The sequence below is a fragment of the Aethalodelphis obliquidens genome, unplaced genomic scaffold (assembly GCF_003676395.1).
Source record: "Aethalodelphis obliquidens isolate GAN/ISIS:26980383/991018 unplaced genomic scaffold, ASM367639v1 scaffold26, whole genome shotgun sequence".
In the NCBI taxonomy this organism is placed as follows: Eukaryota; Metazoa; Chordata; class Mammalia; order Artiodactyla; family Delphinidae; genus Aethalodelphis; species Aethalodelphis obliquidens.
The window spans coordinates 15,029,906-15,044,023 of NW_020837970.1; the positions used below are offsets into that span (position 1 = coordinate 15,029,906).

The 14,118-nt window shown below is 50.7% G+C and overlaps 1 protein-coding gene across 2 annotated transcripts in view; it reads right to left on the bottom strand.

Moving 5' to 3' along the window:
- ITGA11 (integrin subunit alpha 11) overlaps positions 1 to 14,118 on the bottom strand; it is a 124,533-nt gene that overhangs the window by 38,181 nt on the left and 72,234 nt on the right. For both annotated transcript variants that reach the window (XM_027123429.1, XM_027123428.1), the window contains exons 7-10: positions 13,589 to 13,737; positions 8,927 to 9,071; positions 8,386 to 8,551; positions 6,971 to 7,041 (exon numbers count right to left, since the gene is read on the bottom strand). In XM_027123429.1, the coding sequence (XP_026979230.1) occupies positions 6,971 to 7,041; positions 8,386 to 8,551; positions 8,927 to 9,071; positions 13,589 to 13,737 (531 nt within the window). The remainder of the gene's footprint in view (positions 1 to 6,970; positions 7,042 to 8,385; positions 8,552 to 8,926; positions 9,072 to 13,588; positions 13,738 to 14,118) is intronic.

Genomic DNA, 14,118 nt, shown 5'->3' on the forward strand with positions numbered 1-14,118 from the left:
TCTACCCGGCAGTGGCTCTAGGCTTGCGCTCTAGTGAGAGGCCATTTCCTGAGCAGGGTCTCCTGGGGGCCCTGCTGTGTGTGGAGAGGGCGCACTGAGGAGTGGGCGGGCTGAGAGGGCAAGCCACGGCCACCAAGGCAAACCTCAGGTTGTCACAATCTTTTTCCAGTTGGGGGAGCCCAGACATTTTGAGTTGGGAAAAAATCTGGAAGGGTGGAGCTGAAAAAAAGGACAAAAGCTTTGACAGAAGAAGCCAGGCATACAAGCCAAGCTGGAAAACAAACAGTAGGGCATCTGGGGAAGAGCCGTGTCCCGTGCCCCAGGCCTGGCACCAGCTCCCTGACTTACGGCCTCCTTTCCTACGAGGCCTCTGGGGCCCCCACCAGATATTACCAGGGTGTAGCTGGGTGGCCTTGCACAGATGGACTCTCGGCACCAGCTGACTTTCCTGGTGCTCTGTGAAGAAATGAGGACACAAGCTTGGTGGCCCTCAGGAGGTCGAAGGCCAAGTCTGTGCCCTCCCTGAGGACGACCTGTACCTGTATTTACCTGAGCCTGGCACTCACCATCAGATCCTGCCAGCTCAGCTCTCAGCTGCCCTCTGACCAGCCCTGCAGCAGTGTTACCTTCCCAGCTGAGCTGAGTGCTCCCTGGTGTGTGGCCATATCTCCCCAAACTCCATGTTCCAGCTAGTCCCTGTCCCCAGCCAGGGTCGGGTCACATCCCCAGCACAGGAAGCAGTGCTTCCCAGCTGGGGGTGGTTTAGCCCCCCAGGTAGTATTTAGCAGTGCCTGCAAACAGCTCGGGTTGTCCCAGCTGGGGGTGGTGTTGAGGTTACTATGGCCTCTGGTGGGTAGAGGCCAGGGACGCTGCTGAGCACCTACGACACACAGGACAGCCCCGCAGCAAAGAAGTAACCAGCCCAAGGGGTCGAGAGGTTGAGAATCCCTGGCCTGGGGGTTAGAGCATGATCTCTGGTGTCAGACGTTCCTGAGTTCCACTTAGCTCCAAAACTTCTAGCTGTGTGACCTTGGGAAAGTTCCTCACTCTCGCCTAGCCTAAGGGTCCTCAGCTGTAAATCGTTTTGTGGTGAGCGCTAGCATTTTGAATCCTTGGCAGGGCACCTGGCAGCCAATAAGGACTGGGTACATAGTAGTTCTTCTCATTCATTAATTCACCCATAAAGCACTTCCAGGGAGGCAGGAGTCAAAGAATCAGATCTCATAGTCACGTTGGACCTACATATGAGTCAGTACAGCCGCCTGTGAGGAATGATCTGATAGAGGCAAGGACGACTTATTCTGAGGACCCACTGGAGGGGGTGACCAGCCGAGGGGGTGGGTGGGTGCATGGTGGAGTTAGGAAAGGATTTTAAGAAAACCTTACTTGACTTATTAGGAAGTCTCGAAATGCACACTTCCAATTCCAAGCCTCAAGATTCAATTCCACACATACTTTTCAGACATCTGCTCAAAGACTGAGGTTCACAGAGGTTAAATGATCTGTCTGAGGCCACACGGCCAGGCAGTGCTTTCCTCCGGCCTGGTAGTAATGGAATGAGAACACCAGATGCTAGTAGTTCTTGGCATTGGAGAGGCAGGACTGTGGAGGCAGGTGGAGGTGGCCCCTGGTGGTTCTGTTCACAGGGAGACCACCTAGAGGGCACCGAGGGCTGGCCTCCTCCCCCAGCCTCCCTTGCCTGCATGTCCATCACCAGAGTGGCCATGGGGCGGGCAGGACTCTGTTCCCAAGAGCCCCTTCTAAGGCAAATGCATCATCAAGAGGGTGGGTTATGCTTTAACTAGCTGCTCAGATTCTCTCAGTAGAAGATGTTTTCAACAAGCCTCAAGTGGAGCCTGAGGAAGGGATGAGTGCCCGGAGGCTTAGATGGGGTTGGGCAGGAAAGACTCAGAAACAGGCCTGCAACGTTTCTGTGGAGAGGGGTCCCGCACCATTCGTGGTGCTGGAAGACAGTGGTCAGGGCACGAGGAGGGGGCGTCGAGAAGCGGGTGTGGGGAGCAAAGGGCATGCTGTTACTTGACTACTCATTCCAGATCAGAGGGTGGGTTATTTCTACTCAGAGGTCCTGGAACAAGGCCCAGGAGTGAGGCGCTGGGCACCAGGGCACAGCCTGAGGACATGGGGCTGGGCTTCGGAGGACCTCAATGAACCAGAAATGATTCCTGCCACCAGGAGTCAACTTGTAAACAATCCAGACCAGCATGGTGACAGACTTTGGCTACCATGTCCTGGCCTCATATGGGGGCAGCCCTGATTGCCTGCCCCAGAGCTGGCAGGGGCAAGAGTCCACCACCTAGGGCTGAGAGGACTCAGAAGGGCTTTACAGCCTTTAGGTGTCAACCCCTCATTTCACCATTATGGATGAGTTTCTTTTATTTTTGATTGAATCAGATATGCAAAGCGAATTCAAATGCAAAACTCTTAGGAAAGATGGCAACTTTAAGGCTTCAACAGCTGAGAACCTTACATAATAGCCAGTCCATAGCCCCAGGAGGGCTGCTGAAAAGGGCACAGGCTGAAGAGGCAGCGGGTGGCTGGGGCTGTTGGTCTGGGAATAAGACTCACCCGCAACCCGTCCCCTTGGCTTGTTTCAAATGTAACGGAGGCCGGGCCTGCCGGACCATCAGTGTGTAGTTTAAAGGAAAAATCATCTGTTCCCATCTTGGGTGAGTGGTCAAGTCTTTTGTGTAGACAAGACCCACCCTAATAAAACTGCTTCCTTCTGTACAATTTTGGTGTTGGGGAGATTTATGGAGTGCAGTGTAGGAGAGTCCATCACGGAAGGGGGCTCCCCTGCAGCTCCATCCATCACCACAGGCATCAATTATATATGGTCCTCTTCCTTCCTTCACACCTTGTGGCCCATGGGGATGACAGACTTAGAGGTATGGATCCCTTCTGCAAGCTTTCTGGCAGATTCATGCAGCTTTTTCTTGGTTACCCAGCTTGACAGGGAGTTCATCACCTCAGCAAGCAGCCGGCACTTAGCGGCCTTTGCATTCATTTCCAAATGCTTACAAATCCATTGGCTTACAAATCCGTTCTGAAATGTGGCCAGGGATCCATAGCTAATTTTCCTGATGGTAATTTCTGGAATATTCTCTTTCCCCTTTTTGCTAATCAGGACTAGAGTTTCCTGGGGCTCCAGGTCCCTGGGTTTGCCCAGCAGCTCTGAACTTTGGCCATCAGCCTGGAATGCAATGCCTGTGGCCTGGAGCTTTAGTGCATCCGGAGGCCAGGGAAGGTCTTGGGGCCTCCTCTCCTAACCTGGGCTCTGGTCCTTCCTTCCTCTTGTTGCTTTCACCCTTCCTAACTTGAAGGCTTCTTTCATTGCTAGGTAAGATGGCAGCAGACCAGGTTATCAGACCCTGGGCCTTTCCTCTGCCATTTGTGAACATTCTACTGGGTCCTTCCCCTGGGACTAGGGATCTTTCCTTCTGACAGCTCAACCGGCCCAGGGCAGTTGAAGACCCTTTCAGCACATTTGTAGGAAACAGCTGCCTGAGGCTGTCTGTGGAGCATTTCCAGGGGAGATGGAGCCCAAGGGTTCACACAGGAGATGGACTCACTTGGGCTCAGGACCAGTTCTGGGCAAAGCTGAAAGGCCAGACCTTCCTGTCTCCATTTCCCAGAGAGGTCCGACTGACCCTGAGAGCTGTGGTGTTGGACTCCGAGGGACAGGACAGCTGTGGCCAATTATTTTATTTTATTTTTAAAATAAATTTATTTATTTATTAATTTTTGGCTGCGTTGGGTCTTTGTTGCTGTGCACAGGCTTTCTCTAGTTGTGGTGAGAGGGGGCTACTTTTCATTGCGGTACACGGGCTTCTCATTGCGGTGGCTTCTCGTTGTGGAACACGGGTTCTAGGCGTGCGGGCTTCAGTAGTTGTGGCACGCGGGCTCAGCAGTTGTGGCTCACGGGCTCTAGAGCACAGGCTCAGTAGTTGTGGCACACGGGCTTAGTTGCTCCGCAGCATGTGGGAACTTCCCGGACTGGGGCTCGAACCCGTGCCCCCTGCATTGGCAGGCGGATTCTTAACCACTGTGCCACCAGGGAAGCCCCTGTGGCCAATTATGATGGCATCAGCAGCCTGGAACTGAAAAACCTCTGTGCTCTAAAATAGCAACCCAATGGTCAGTCAGAGCTCCAGACAGCCCACCATCATTGCACAATTCCTTTGGATTTGGAAGGATTTTATTCATTTAGAAAATTAAAAAAAAAAAGTATAAAAGAGTCTCAGATTCAAATGTAATCACTGTCTCTTTCAAAGTCCTACCAGATAAAAACTTCCAGATGTCTGTCACTTGAAAACAAGACATGGGGTGATAGAAGAATTGGGGTCTGTATCTACAGGGTGGGGAGAGGCACCCTGGTTTCTCTGATTAGGAGAAGGGAACAAGAGTTGAGCACGTGGAAGAAGCTGCACAGGGCAGCACATGACCTTGACCTCAATAACAAGCTGGGGCTCTGAGCTCCTGGTCTCTCCCCTGCAGCCGGGGAACTCATTGATCCTGCAAGGACTCAACTTGTTGACACACTCTGCTGCTTGGGCCACTGTCAGGGTTCAGCTGAACTCCCCTGAATCCCTGAAGCTTGTCTTAACCTCCCTTCTCTTTAGGTTCCCTGATTCCTGGGCACACACAGATCACAGTATTAGAAGCAGGAGACTGAAGACATTTAAGAGTCATTTAAGAGTCTTTCTCCCTAACTAGACTGTGAGCTGCTGTCAGCTGAAATGTTACCTTCGTCTCTCTATATATTGGGTTGGCCAAAAGGTTTGTTCGGGTTTTTCCCTACGATGTTACGGAAAAACCCGAATGACCTTTTTGGCCAACCCAATACATCCCCAGTGCCTCGCACAGAGCTGGGCACACGGGGAGATGCTCGAAAAATGACCTCGGAATGGAAGATGGAGACGTGGGACATTCACTCTCTCTTGCTGTCCCCAACATCAGGGCTGCTCCGAGACCTGCTCCCCAAGCCCGTCTGTGCTCAGACTTCCCCCAGGCCTGTGCACACAGCTTCCTCTCTTCTGCTTGCTGCCACCCATGGCTGCTGAAATCCTTGTCCTCAGGGGCCTGCCCGAGTGCCAGCCTCCCCCGATCCTTCCCTGACACCCCTCTCCCCTAGCCTGGACCTTTCCTTCTGTAAGATCCTGATCACATGTTGCTTTAATTAGTGTTAGATGAGTCCAGGTGGTTCCCCATTGAGCAGGGGGCCTCCACAGGGGCTCCGTGGATGGGGGGGCCTCCTGAAGTTGAATGCCTGTACCCAGGAGAAGTCTGTAGTTTCTGTTATCTTACTCACCAAGCTCAGGACTGCGGTTCTGCGTTGTTTGCAAACTGACTCCTGTTTGGCAAGAATAATTTCCGCTTCCTTTTGATACCTTAGTTGCATTTGACAAATGCTTGTTGGATTTAATGAAATTGATTTTCCTGGCTGCATTTTCCAATCAGCCCTGACCCCAGAGTCAGGAGACCAGGGCTAGTCCAGCTGGAGCACAGGACTGGCCGCCTGACCTGTACGAATGGATGCCCTCGTCCCTCCTGGTACTCGGCCCCTTACCCTCAGACTGGGAGCTCCTTGAGGGCAGGGCTCTCACCTCTGAACCTCCTGGCATCCAGCACAGGGCCCAGCACAGAAAAGGCAGTGAAAAGATTTGCTGACATAACCACTTAAAATGGGACAACTATTACCATCTGCCTACTTTGCAGGGCTGTTTCTGAGCATGAATGAGGCACAGAAATTTTCTGGAAAAATTAAAGTGCTCGGCACATATTACATGACTGTTATCAATATAGGGCAGTTATATTTATATTTTGCTGTATTCAAGCAGGCACGAGACAGTCCAGATGCAGCTCAGGAAACGCTGAGTGTGAGTCGCATTTCCATCCATCTGCCTGCTGTCTGCTGTGCATCTGTCCCCCTCCCTCCGTCTTGAGATCTATGACTGAGGCCCCCTTAGATTCCAAATGCTCTCACGGAGCAGCTGCTCGTTGTTGGGGAGAGAGCATGAGACTAATATTTCCCTCACTTCTGTCACTTCAGCAGGTCACTCAACCTTCCTGGGACTTGGCTTCTTTATCTGGAAACTGGGAACAAGGAATCCTGCCCTGTCCACCTCACAGAGGAGTTGGGAGAATTCGGTGGGTTACTGAAAGTGATATATAAGTGGGATGGACTGATAGGCATTTTCTGGCAAATTAGGAGGCGCAAGTCCACTCCCATGGGGGCCAGCCTGGGCAGAGCTTATGCACGCAAACCCAGGACACCTGTCTGTCCAAAGCATGCCACGGGGGCATGTGCTGATACTGACAACACAGGCTTTCCCTGCATGGTACTCCCAGGCGGGGCTATACCCCAAACAGCTTATAAAACATGCAGCCACGGACTCCTCTGTCCCTCTGGCAATCCTATAAGGTTTCAGCCTCATCTTGAGAATCAGAACCAGGTGAAGCACATGCCCCAGACAGAACATGACCCTTGTGACACCATATGTCTGCTTGGGACCTCTGCAACACGATGCTGAGTCCGCAAAGAGAGAAGCCCACGTGGGCTGCCTTCCAGAGCACACCTGGCACATCTGGACACCCTCCCAACATCGTTGCAGGGCCGTGCCCCTGCACACACAGGCCACCTGGGGCATGCAGGGCACTATTAGAGCCCAGGCAAGTGGTTTCGCCATGTTGACCTAGTTTTTGCATGAAGTTCTATGGACTGAATGGGACCCTTGGTCCTGGTGGGACACGTCCCCATGCATGGGGGGGGGGGCTTGAGACAGCTTATTATAAGTTGATGACCTTGACATCCCTCTTCCACCCACAGAAGACGAGAGGCAGAGAGACCCCAAGAAAGGGGGATGAGAGACAGCCCAAGAACAGGGAGAGGATGACCCAGAGAACTGGGAAGAGTGAGAGGGCAGGAGGGCAGCTCTAAACCCGTCCTTACCTCCACTATGTGAGAGGAAAAGCCCGTCTGTGACATCTCCAGCCCGAAGGAGGTTTCATTCTTGTTGGTGCCTGAAACAGAGGGACAGAAAGATGTTAGCCCCGCACCTGATTTCTTAGCACCAGACATGCCTGCAGCTCAGTCCCCAGCACCTGTGACCCGGAAGCACTTGCAGGGAGGTGAGAGGGGGCCCCGGGCCTGAACCAGCTCATCTGCCCCAGCAGCAGGCACCTTCCAGGTGGCCGTGTAGGTTTATTATTAGCAGCTCACTTCCTGCTGAAAAGGACTTGAAACGATTTATATTACAGGGCACGCATACTATAGGGATATCAACGAAGGGGAAAGATCCAGAAAAGTGCACGGAAAGAAATAATCTGCATTGTTGGCAAGAAATGGAATTTCCCACTTTGTTCATTCCTACTGTTCACCAGATTTGGTTCCAGATGCTTCTGGATGGTTCCCAAATATCAAATTGACCCTTAGGAGGAAGACCTGTCACCGCCACAGATTTGCAAAGGAATCCCATGCGTGCTGAAAGGTCCTCCCTGCACAGGGCCTCCTGATGTGTCATTGGAGCCAATGTTCTCGTCACGCAAGGCGACCATTTCGAGAATAAACTCACTGATTTGGACGTTTAATTCTAAGGTGAGGGTCAAACAGGTTCATACTTTCTATTCCTTTATCATGGGTTATGAGGGCTTTTCTTCTCTTTCCCTGTGTCTGTGGCTCGCCATTTCCAGTGCAGAGCAGACTGCTTGGGCTCTGGGATGCTGCCCTCTATCTCTTTTGAAAATCCTCCCATATGGTAGAGCCCAATATGGCAAGGGCCCCTCTACAGCAATATATGGTGCAAACGAGACCCACGCAAATCAAAACTGGAGTTTGAATTATTAAGGAGGGAGGCAATCTGAGGAAACCCCGCAAAAAGGTGGAGTGGGAGCAGTGGGACTTGGGGGGCGAGCGTTTCAGGCGGTGGAGCCTGGCTCAGCTGGGCTCAACTCGAGTTGCCAGATAAAATACGAGACGCTCAGTTAAATTCGAATTTCAGACAAACAACTAATGGTTTTTTAGTACAAGTCGGCCACAAATGTTGTATTTTATATTTGCTAAGTCTGGCAATGCTCGTTCAAACCCCAATTCCTTCCTGAGCTGTCGGAGCTCTGGCAAGTCATTTGGTCCCTTCGAGCTGCAGTTTCCTCCACAGTAAAAGGAGGGGCTGTTTGGAAAGTGCAGAGCCTCACATCCAGCACAGGAGCGCTCCAGTGTTAGTGGTCATCACAAAGGGAGGACTCCCGCTAAACCCTCCCATCCCGGGGGGCGGGGGCGGCTGGATTTCGCTCTGTGGGCTTCACCTGCTGTGAGCCCAGGAGCCGTGAGCCCAGGAGCCTGGACCCCTCTCGAGAAGCAGCGCTCACCTTCCAAGCTGAAGATCCTGTCCCCCAGGGCGTCGACAATGTCCTTCAGGGCCGCCTCATCAGTGACGTTGAAGAAGTGCTTGTCATCGGGGTCACTGGCGATGTATTTGATTTCGTTTAGAAAAGCTTCTGGATTGATCCCCCTGCGGTTGTAGTAGCCCAGGACCTGCCAGGGAACAGGGGCAGGGGCGACAAACCGGGACATGGCACAGACCTCCCCACACACCCATGGCCCCAGACTCGGACCCTGTTCTAAGACAGGGTTCTGGGGCTTGGGAGTGTTTTCTAGTTTTCGGAGGTTTCAGAACCTCCCTGGCAATGGAGAAAAAACACCCCACAGCTGTTGCAGATAAACCTGGGCAGGACAGAAAGGAGATTCTCAACCGCTCTTTAGGAGAAGGTGTAACAAGGAGAGGCCCATCTGAGGGCCTGGGTGGCTGGTTCACTGCCCAGAACCACCCCCCACCCCAGAGTCCCCAAGGGGTTGATGGCGAAGCCTCTAGAGGGTGGGCAGGGGCAGGACAGGCAGGACAGGACTCACGGCCACAGCGTATCTGGTCACGTTGTCCCTCTCGCTTTGCTGGATCACCTCCTCCAGGTCTGGGCTGTCGTGGGACTCCCCATCCGTGATGACAATCATCACCTTCTTGGCCCCTTTCCTTCCACCCTTCTGGAAAGCCTCTGAGCTGGAACCCAAGCACAGGGGGAGGGTCACAGAGAAAGGTGGGGATGGGGCAGGCCTGGCGCTCCTACTGCCTCGAAGCCAGGGCTAAGCCCCTGGGCAACCCTACACGGTGTTGGGACCTCGAACCAAAGAAGCTGGATTGAGATGCCCAAACTACTCGTTCGCCAGCTGCTCAGATGCGTCTTAGATCTGCTTGTCTTTAAAGAGTGACTTTGAAAAGCCCCTCTCAAGTCCTGATCTTGCTGTTTTGGGGAAGCAGGGGGACGGGGTGGGTCTGGGAGGGGAGTTCAGGGTCAGGTGGAGACCTTTAGAGGCCCTAATTCCACGGTTCAAAAACCCAGCCACACATTAGAATCATCTGGGGAGTTAAAAAAAAAAAAAAAAGGGATGCCCAGGCCCCACCTGGACTCATGAAATCAGAATTTCTGGAGTGTGGCCTGGGCACCAGCATTTTTCAAAAGTTCTAATGAACATCGGAGTTGAGAACCACTTCCCTCAGTTCTGAAAAGGTGACGTGCCAGAGCAACTCAACAGCTAAACCATGCCGTTCCATAAAACGTGTGTGACGAAGCCTGACAAAGTTCCGACGTTTCCCAGGAGAACCACTTTGATTCTACTTTGGGGACTGTTAAATATAAAATTCTATGACAAATATTTCTCTTTCTTGCTTTTTCTTTTGTTTTCAGTGGCTGGAGCAGGTGCTTGGCCTGCCTGCCGGGCAGTCCAACCAGGAGCCGGGGGGCTGGCGCTCTATGGACTCTTGGAGCTGGTGACTACGAAGCAGGAAAAATTGGCTCCTGAACCATCACTGGCTCTTGGTGCCTGTGTGAGGCCAACTCTTCTTCAGACCATGAGGTTCTGAATTTTTCAATAAGGACCTAAAAATAAATGTTACCTTTAGACGCTGCAGTGAGTCCTCAAAGGTCTGACCCACAGGTTCAAGCACCATGATGTCAGGTTAAATCCCATCACCCTAAGGCTTTGGTTACCAGGGGAATCTTTTGTTACACAGCAAGCTGATGAGCTGGTGTGCGTGATTTAGATGTTAAGGAATTCACAAAACTTGGAATAAACTAGTTCAGAGCATCTTCAAGCTACCAGTTAAGAGAAACAGACCATCTGCCATTCTCTTAGCAATTCTATGATATTCTGGATATGCTGGCTTTAAAAACTCCTCTAATTTTAGTGTGAGGCGTGGACTGAAGGGGGGCAGAGGCACACTTGACATGACAAAATACAGAGAATATTTTGGGCTTAAGCCTGACTCAGTGGAGGGAGAATGCTGCTAGTCCTTCAAAGGACGCTCGAGATGCTTCCGTGACTTCATTGGAGGGCCAGGTCCAGGAACAAAACTCCAGAAGAAAAAATATGGCAGGGGAAGAGCAGGCTTTATTACATATGGAGCCAAGGAAATTTCAGGATCATATTTCCATAGAGTGGAATGGTGTGAATATCTGCAAGAATCTGTAATAGCATAAATATTGGCATGAATCATCAGATTTAAAATTGTGAATTTGTATTGTGTAAAAGACTTGGATTTGTTGCTTTGTAAATCAGACTGTAACTTCCTGGAATGCAGTGAAAGCTTTATACTCACGACAGTTTCCATGAACCTGGAAGCCAATGTGACCCCGTGGAGAAAGGTCATATCACGTCTCCTTTCTGCTCAAAACCTGTCCTGGCTCCCATTTCTCCCAGGTCCTGATAATGGCCTGCGAAACCCCTGGTAATCCCTCTGAGCTCCTCCTCCTGCTGGAATCTTCACTGATCTTGGAACCACCAGGCATGCTCCTGTTTTAGGGCCTTTATCTGAGCTGCTCCCTTTTCTGGAACCTCCCATGCCAGGCACCTGCTTGGCCAACTTCCTCACCTCCTTTAAGTCTCCACTCAAATGTCAGCTCTTGGTGAAGCCTTCCCTGACTACCTGGTTAATGCTGATTAAATACCTGCCCTCCCCAACCTGCCTGACTGCCTTTACCAGACTCTATTTTTCCCCCATAGCTTGTATCTCCCTCTAGCATACTAGCTATTTATTTGTTTTTTTTTTGTTTTTTTGCTTATTGTCTGCCTCACCCTCTAGAATATCAGCTTCACAAGGGCAGGATATTTATCTGCTTTGTTCACTGATCTATCCCAAGTGTCTAAAACAGTGTGAGGCACATAGTAGATGCTCAATAAAAAATGTTGAGTGAATGAAGGTGGCATTGCAGCACTGTCCTGCCCCCTCCCCTCAAAGCCACACATGGCTGCCAGACTCACCTTCACGCGCACATTTGATGATGACATTCAAGAACCTTCAGGGGCCAATCATGCTTGTTTTACCTACAACGTTATAACTCTCACAATCTGACTCCAAACCATCTTTGCAGCTGCAGGGTTTACTACTCCCCAACACGAACCATGCTCAGAGCAAGGCTCTGAATGTAAACGTTCCTCAGCTTTCCCTCTCCTCTGCCGTTATTGGGGCAGAATGTCTTCTGTGGAATGTCTTCTCTCCAACTCTCCCTGCTGTAATCCTGGGGTCTGTCAGATATCCCCCATCTTGGCAGTCCTCTCTGATCCCTCCCTTGGAGCCCTCCTCTCTCATCCTCACTGAGTTAGGGTGACGCTTACCAGGGGTCACGGGTTACCCTCTTTATAACCCCTCAAGTCCATGGCCTGGATCTTTGTACTTTAGTAGGTACACAGAAAAAAAATGCATTATGAATAGCTGAGTGAGGAGAGAAAACCTTTTACCTGAAAAGACACCAGCTGTAATTTGGGACCCAGACTTGGCCGGGAAGATTAGAGTTCAAAGTTCACTTGAGGTGTAGATCGCACACCCCAGCAGTGCTCGTGAGTCATGATGGTTCAAACTACTAGGTGAGTCACACACACTAGACCTGGGGGAGAGGGGCTGCGAAATGAGATGGAAGCAGTGTGCTCCATCCCGGTGGGACTCAGTTAGCTTCTCACTGATAGCTCAGTGGGCGTGGGCTTCCTCCGTTGCCCTGGCCACTTCACAAGAGCCTGCTTGGGGTCTCAGGGACTCACCCCCATGAGGGCCCATTTCTCATGAGGGTGAGTAAGAGCCATCTTTACACAGAGGGATGCTCATTTAGGAAAAATGCTTGAGCAGGTTTTATCAGTGAACAGAAATACACTGGTGGAGCAGTAACTTAATCATAAAGAGTAGTGAAGTTGGGTGACTTTCCTGGTAGTGCAGTGGTTAAGACTCTGCGCTTCCAATGCAGGGGGCCCGGGTTCGATCCCTGGTCAGAAACTAGATCCCACATGCGTGCCGCAACTAAGAGTTCTCATGCCAGAACTAAGAAGCCCATAAGCCACAACTAAGGAGCCTGCCTGCCACAACTAAGACCTGGTGCAACCAAATAAATAAATATTAAAAAAAAAGAGTTAATCTTTTGACCACATGAAATCATGTTACTACTAAATAGCTTTGACATTGTAGCATTCTGCTAAATGCTACATTCGACTAACCCTACGTGAGGTGGGATTATAAGGTAATGGGACGGTGGTCTCAATGAACATAGCAGAGCTCCTATTCGTAGGTGTAAAATTTATACATTTAAAATCTAAATGTCTTGGACATAGTTATCGTAGGAGTTTAGGCCACAGCTGGAAAGATCTGGAGGAACTGACTTTAAAAATCATTCACTGATTCCAGTGGGGGTGAGTACAGTGTTCTGAGCCATGACAGAGTTACTGGAATAAGCATGTAGCTACCTGTCTGGATGACTAGAGATAGCATTCATTATTATTGTGAGCTCTGGTGTGATGTTTAAGGGAACAGCCTCATTGCTCTACAATCTCAGATGTTAGATTTAACTATGTTCTTTGCATTCTACTGATGACCAACACCCCACGAGAAGATTCTGCCCTCATACAACCCACACACTTTTCATAGGGTCTCTGTGGCAGAACATATTTCCTGAAGTTGACTGGAAATCCCAGCCCCAAAATGCTCTTCTGTAATGTGACCTTGCCATTCCTCCATCAAGAGGGGAAATTAAATTCTCTTCCCCTTGAACCTGGGCTGGCTTCAGTGACTTGCTCAATCAAAAGACTAGAGCAGAAGTTATATTCTGGGGCTTCTGCAGCTAGGTCATAGGCAGTCTCAGAGTTCCTGTGTGGATCTCCTGGAAAACTCACTCTTGGGATGCTTCCTCTCAAAGCCTGGCTGCCACACGGTGAGAGAGCCAAGCCACATGACTACGTGTGGGTGCTCAGATCACCAGCCTAGGTGAGCTCCCAACCAACAGCCAACATCTGCTGTCAGCCGCATGAGTGTGCCATGCTGGATGTCCAGCCCAGTCGAAACTTCAGATGACAACAGCCCCAGCTGACACCAGCCTTCAACCACACGAGAGAACCCAAGGGAGAACTGATCAGTTGAGCCCAGCCAATGCCCAGAACTTTGAGGGATTAATTATTGTCTCTCCAGATACTAGATTTTGTGGGGCAGCAAAAGATAACTGTAACAGTATCTGAGATTTAGAAAATTATTTTTTTTTTTACCGAGCAAATTCAATGCCAAATGCCGTCCGGGTCTCTGTTCCTCCTCTCTGTTCAATGTGACTGGCAGCTTCCACCACATCTTTTACAGACCTGTAGTCATTGAGGTGAAATTCATGTACCACGTCTTCTCCGTACTGAACGACTCCAACCTGCAAGTTAGAGGGGAGGGAAACAGGACATCTTGACCCCTGAAGGCTGGCCCTTTGGTGATGAGGTTTCCTGGAGTCATCTCTGGGACGGTTCAGGAGTGAGGAGGGCTGGGGACCTTCCCAAGGGAGAGGAACTAAGCAGAAGGGAAGCAGGTTCTGCACAGTTCCAGGAATGAATGGCTGGCTTGGTGAGGCAGGTGGGAGGTGCATATTGAGAGAGGAGACTGTGATTTAAAGAAAGGCCCAGCAGATTGAGTTTCTTACTTAAAAAGACAAAAGTGGAGCATAGAATTGAAGTCTAAAATCTTAGGAGCAGTGTGGGTGGAGGGCCATGGCATTGTTCACCAAACTCTGGAACTAAGGTTCTTTCAAATTTGGAAG